Source organism: Nymphaea colorata, chromosome 2 (assembly GCF_008831285.2).
Source record: "Nymphaea colorata isolate Beijing-Zhang1983 chromosome 2, ASM883128v2, whole genome shotgun sequence".
NCBI lineage: Eukaryota > Viridiplantae > Streptophyta > Magnoliopsida > Nymphaeales > Nymphaeaceae > Nymphaea > Nymphaea colorata.
Genome location: NC_045139.1, coordinates 33,902,408 through 33,908,109, shown reverse-complemented (window position 1 = coordinate 33,908,109; position 5,702 = coordinate 33,902,408). Strand labels below are relative to the sequence as shown.

The window sequence follows — 5,702 nt, the reverse complement described above, 5'->3', positions numbered from 1 at the left end:
AATTTGACTAGTACGTTCTCGAATATCTTTTCAAATATTTTTAGGCTATAATTATACATGAGGCAAAAAGAAAGAAAGAAAAGGGCAGCAGATTCAAGCCACAAATGAAGCCTTTTCTGAACTTTTAAAGTACATAAAAGGCCATAACATGTCCTCCCGATACTAAAGATTCGTAGAATGATCAGAAGCAAACTGAAAACAGCCGCAAGCATATCTACCACGCTACACAGGCCATCTATCTCTCTGACTGACAGACCGCTGAGCATGTAACGGTAACTACCGTAATTCAGAATTTTAGCACTGTTTGTCTCTGTTCTAAATCTCCTCTGGGAAAGCGAAGCATTAGCCTCCTACTCATTCTCATCTACCTTCTTAGCATTGCCCCTCCAAAATGGGAAACAGAAAAGAGCAGATTCAAGCCACAAAAAAGAAACCTTTTAAAAATTTCTAAACAAGTATATAAAAGGTCCTTATAAAAGGAAACAATGATGCCCTGAAGATCCTAGAAAATTGCTGAAAGTTTACCAAAAGCAGACTCACAAATAGTCGCAAACCTTCTCTAAATTACAATGCCCTACTACCGACTGACTCACAGAGTGCAGAGCACGTAGCGGTGAAACAACTGCAATTCAAAATCCTGACCATTGTAAGCCTATGTTTCTCTTCTAGATCTCCTCTGACGAGGGGCAGCATTATCTTCTTTCTCATTCTCATCTTTCTCAGCGTTGCCGCCATCGTTATCTGCCTCCCCGGGCCCATCATCCTTCTTTACTTGCGCAGCTTGAGGTGGAAACTGTAAAGAAAAGGAGGACCTTGTAGGTGACTCGAAGCAGGAAGTTTAATGAAGCAGCTTAACTAAAGTTTTCAACTAAAATGCAACAGAAAGCACCGAATAGAGAAGAACAAAGAACTTACAGATGATTTCTTCCCACCAAAGAGAGCCTTGAGGAAGAGCGTGATGATAACCACCAAAATAGAAACCAGTGCACCAATTGTCAGGTTTGCTTGCTTCTCACCTTTTTCAATGGTATCCTGCGTTTCAGCCATTAAAGTTAATATTTACCTAGTAACTTAGTCATGGAACATACAAAGTCCTTAATGTTTCATTCCAAGAATTGCACTCCCTAAATATCGTAATTTTTGTCAACATGAGGATTATGAACGTAATAATGCGTAAAATAAGTACTCACGATGATTTTGGCCTTATATGCTTCCAAGAATGGGATGTCGGCTATCTTGTAAAGGATATCAAACACTTTTTTCTGCAGAGAACGAGAACCATGTCAGGAGATGGAACAGGTACCATGAATCAACAATTAAACAGCAAAATTCTGGTACGACGATACTCACCTGGAAGCCTGCAAGCCCTTTTGGCGGACCGGCACCCTCTTCATCAGCCTTTTGCTTTTCTTTCTCGGCATCATATTTGGGCTTCCATGCTTTCTCACGGTACGTCTCTGCGACTTTCTCATCACTTGCAATCAGAATATTGTCAAATAAAATCCCGTCCTGCATTGTCCAGATTTCAATGCCAATAGCCGCTATAGGCTCAAAGTTGGGTTTCTCAAGCTCAAAGAAGTCAGGGTTTGGAATTTGTTGGGGCTTCCAGATGCCCTTGTAGTTGGGGTTGTCAATCATGGGTGCGTGCCATTTGCCCTTGTAGGCCGGGTTCCTCTTCATGGGTCTTTTCCATTCACCACAACCTGGCGCTTCTGAGCACTTTGGATTCTCTATTTTTGGGGCCTCCCACTCTCCATCCTCCTCATCATCCCAATCTTCTGGCTTTGTCGCTTCGGGGTCATCAATCTCCTCAGGTTCATCATCCAACCAACCCTCAGGCTTTTCAGCCTCCTCATCTTCAATTTCCATCTGTGCATCTTCATCCCAGTCCTCTGGCTTCACGGCATCAGGGTCTGGAATCTTGGCTCGCTCATCCCAATCCTCTGGTTTCTTATCATCCGGATCAGGAATCGTAGCAGATGGGATGAAAGCTGGTTCAAAATCATCCTGTGACAGAAAGTTGGCCTTCTTTTTCTCCTCCCCATCAACCAAAATCCTCAGTTCATTATCAGGCTTTATTATAGCAGTGTAAACATGAGTGAGCTTGTCGGAAGGGACAGATGGAGGATATTTCAGGTGGTGCTCAACATATTCGCCAGACTTGGGATTCTTGTGCTTCACTATGAAATGGACCTTGTTAGTGGAACCACATTTATCTGGTCCAAACATAATGGAGTAAGGCGAATCATTGTCAAACTGTTTGGGTGTCCATCCAACGTCCTGAGGACGAAGAAATTTCAAGTAAGCCCCACCACATTCAAGCCCATTCTGCAGCCTGGTTTCAAATTGCAGAGTAACAGTTCCATCCTTGAACTCTACTGCACTTCCCAATTCCTTAACTATGCCGTGTTTCCTTGCCTTCTCGCTCACAAGGAGGCCGTAGTCCTCATGTCCCTCACTCTTAGTATGTTTCCATACACCTAAATGAAACGATGACAGAGAATGTGAATGCCAATGACAAACAAAACACATAAGGAAATTTCAGAAATGCGAAGTCTACAGGTTATCAAACCAACCGTTGTAGTCATCCTTCTCAGTGACGATCCACCGACCTTCAAAATTTTCTTCGAATGACTCGTAGAACAACTAGAGAATAAAGGATGAGCCAAAACAAAACGATCAGCAGCCAAAAGTAGACCACTAGAGATAGAAACAGGGAAAAACCAAATGATCCAGAAAAAGTCACCTCATCTGAAGCGTTTATGGCAAAACATTGAATCAGCAGCAAAATAACAAAGGAAGAAATGGAGATTCGTTTGTTGTCCATCATGGCGCCCTGATTGAGAAAACCTGCAGACAGTGCTGATTCGGATCAAAAGCATTACGTACAACATCTCAGGACAATCTTAATCTAAAAACCCTTCACTAGTGAGTTGTCACATACAACCCCTCAGGACAATCTTAATCTAAAACCCTTTACTAGTGAACTGTCACACCTTCAAAACCGTAAATTAACCTGAGAACTCAAATCTTCCACTGAAATATGCACGACAAATAAAAAACAGATCAGGTAAAACAGAAACAAGAATCAAGATATCTAAGACTAGAACACTACATCAAGCATCTTGAAAACAACCAGTGAACTGAGAATATAACAGAAGAACTCCATTGTGCGTAAATCTGGAAAATAGTAGGAATCCTAAGGTAGTGTTTGTTACACTGGGACTAAAATGAATCACAAACATGCCAGGAAAAACTTTCCTGGTAAACGGGTGCAGCAGGGAAAAGTTAGTCACTTTCCAACATGAGAGTGTGTTTGATATAATGGAATAAGATTTCCAGTATATCATTTCTACTGTATGTTACACCTGGAATACAAATGCTGGCATAAAAAAAAATATCTGTTGTAGATTATTACAAGAAGCCCCACAGTCAAGAGGTGCAATTTTTTCTTGTGATTGAACTGCCAGTCTTCGACACTCAAAATAAAATGAGGTAGTAACAATACCCACAGCCAGAATACCCATTGATTTTGCAATTCCTGCAGTCACAGGTGCACCACCTGTTCCTGTCCTCTCTTCCCCCGCGCCCCCCCCCCCCCACCCCCCTCTCTCTTTCTCTCTCTCTCTCTCTCTCTAACTTCCATTTATTTTAGCAAAAATAAATATAGTAATATCTTTTTGCTGATTCATCTGAATTTGCAGAATCAGCAGCTTGGGCTACGTAACACTTGCAAGTCTTGAGGGAAAAAGTCGTTTGAAAAAGAACAGAAAAATTAAGATGCATGATGTTGACATATAAAACAAAAAGGCATAAAATTTTCAAATATTACAGAGCATATCACAATGACATTGCAATAAATCATAATATTGCGGACACAAGTGAGATGCTGAAAGGACTGCAGTGCAATTAAGATTTGTTTTACTTGTGAAATTATTGGAAAATATCACATTTATGCCTTAGAACTGTCAGCTGATGAAAATGCTTTTCTAGCAAATGAAACATCTAAAACAGATCTCAAGATAGAAAATGCATGATAATTAAAACTAGCTATTTTTTAGCCAGAACAGAAATTGCTGTCTATTGACCAACTAAAAAAATGCACATACATAAACACAGACATAACCATGTAGATGTACATGAGTACATATGCATACATGTTCATATCATATGACATGCTTGTGTGTGTATGCGTATGTATCATGTGGACACCATCTGCTGAGTGCTGACAAGGCTGTTGTGTTTTCCAGCAATTTTTTATAAAGTCAGACCACATAGCTAAATTGACCAATTTGAATCCTTATAAAACCAAATCGAAACATTAGATTTTCATCATTTTGTTTCTTTGGTTCCAATATTGTTGAACATGAGAATCCACGCATACGGTTGGGCTTGTGGAAAACAAAATTGCATATTGCTCAGAGGCTGGATGGCGCAGACAGCCAGATGAAGGGCAGGCGACATAAAAAAAACTCCATACATAGACTACAATGAAAGCAACCAGATAGAAGCCTCCAGGTGTGATCTATAGGTTGGCTAAGCAGAAGGAATCCCGAGATTCCATAATCTTGTAGGCTCGAATGAGATCGTTCAAGCAGAGTCACACTATCACAATCAATGGGTCATATGCTTAAGCAAAATTGGCGTTATCAATCAGCTTGGCTATGTCACCAAACAAAGAGAAAGGAACTCAGAGTTTTTCTTCCGCATGATTTACCGAAGACTCTAAATCTCAACCGAAGTATCTCTGATAGAAAAAGAGCACATGTAGAGGCCTCAGGCCCTAAAATCCTAAACTGAAGCGTACAAGGAGGCAATTCTAAAAGCTAAGTTCTCTGCCGAAATTCTGAAAGCAGTGGAAACTCTCTCTCTCTAGAAAGACCATGTTCAGGCGCTCCAATCTTTCCGTATTTCTGATTCATCTTTGGAGTTCAATAACCAAAAGATCAATTCTCCGACACCGAACAAAACCACAACTGGGGAAAAAAACAAAAAACAGCTCAAAATGCCACGCTCCATTGCCAGCAGCACGAGCAACCAATAACAAAAAAACCTACAGTATATCTTGTTAGTGGACCAGAGAGACAAGAAACCAACCAATTATATTCAAGACGCTAAATTGGAACTAAGGGAGGTGGGGATGTTGGTACCTTGGAAGGATCGATCTTCTGAAAGTTCGACCACCGAAATGATGCGATCGGTGACTTCGGATTTGTCGAGGAAGGAACCACCTCACCTCCTCCGAGTAGAAACGGAGCAGACGCACCAGCGCAAACGAGGACTAAGATCAACAAGAAGATGAAGGGAACGGAGAAGCAGCAGCGTTTTCTCCCCGAACCGACGGAGGAGGACGCTGCGACCGGTGGATCAGCGAGCAGGGACCTTGATTTAGGGATCCTGTGGATCCAGGGTCGTCTATATAGGAGACGGGACGAGAGAGTTCAAGTTAGCGGGCCCCGCTTCCCCGTGCCCACGTCCCCGTGGCCAATAAGAACTAGAGCCCGGGCTTGAGATCCAGTTAGAACTCGACAAGTCAGCAGGAGAGCGTAAAAGTGACGTGGCTCGAGCGGAATGGAGGTGATGCGAACAGTTCTAAAAGGTAATTTTGCGTATACCTTGAAGCCCAAAGCTCGGCCATTAGCGACGGTCCATTGTCACAACTCACATTTCGCTTTTGAAGCGGATCATTCTAAGCAAGCAAC

The 5,702-nt window shown here is 41.9% G+C and overlaps 1 protein-coding gene across 2 annotated transcripts; it reads right to left on the bottom strand.

Annotated features, from left to right (window-relative positions):
* Nucleotides 1–413: 413 nt before the first annotated feature.
* Nucleotides 414–5,408, bottom strand: LOC116247993 (calnexin homolog). 2 transcript variants are annotated; one of them, XM_031620514.2, is made up of 7 exons: nucleotides 5,151–5,408; nucleotides 2,747–2,850; nucleotides 2,577–2,646; nucleotides 1,351–2,480; nucleotides 1,191–1,262; nucleotides 916–1,032; nucleotides 414–793 (listed from the first exon to the last, which is right to left on the bottom strand). In XM_031620514.2, the coding sequence occupies exons 2-7, from the start codon at nucleotides 2,828–2,830 to the stop codon at nucleotides 653–655; spliced, it is 1,614 nt and encodes a 537-aa protein (XP_031476374.1). In that variant the 5' UTR covers nucleotides 2,831–2,850; nucleotides 5,151–5,408; the 3' UTR covers nucleotides 414–652. The 2 variants fall into 2 exon arrangements, with proteins under 2 accessions (XP_031476374.1, XP_049931912.1); XM_050075955.1 differs by lacking the exon at nucleotides 5,151–5,408 and having other exon boundaries at nucleotides 2,747–2,862.
* Nucleotides 5,409–5,702: the final 294 nt, after the last annotated feature.

Bases quoted from the DNA above. Each gene is read 5' to 3' on its own strand.
- LOC116247993 (XM_031620514.2), bottom strand. From the start codon at position 2,830: ATGATGGACAACAAACGAATCTCCATTTCTTCCTTTGTTATTTTGCTG. The intron at 2,481-2,576 runs GTTGGTTTGATA...CGTTTCATTTAG, and splicing joins TGAGAAGGATGACTACAACG to GTGTATGGAAACATACTAAG. The intron at 794-915 runs GTAAGTTCTTTG...TTTTCTTTACAG, and splicing joins TTGGTGGGAAGAAATCATCT to TTTCCACCTCAAGCTGCGCA.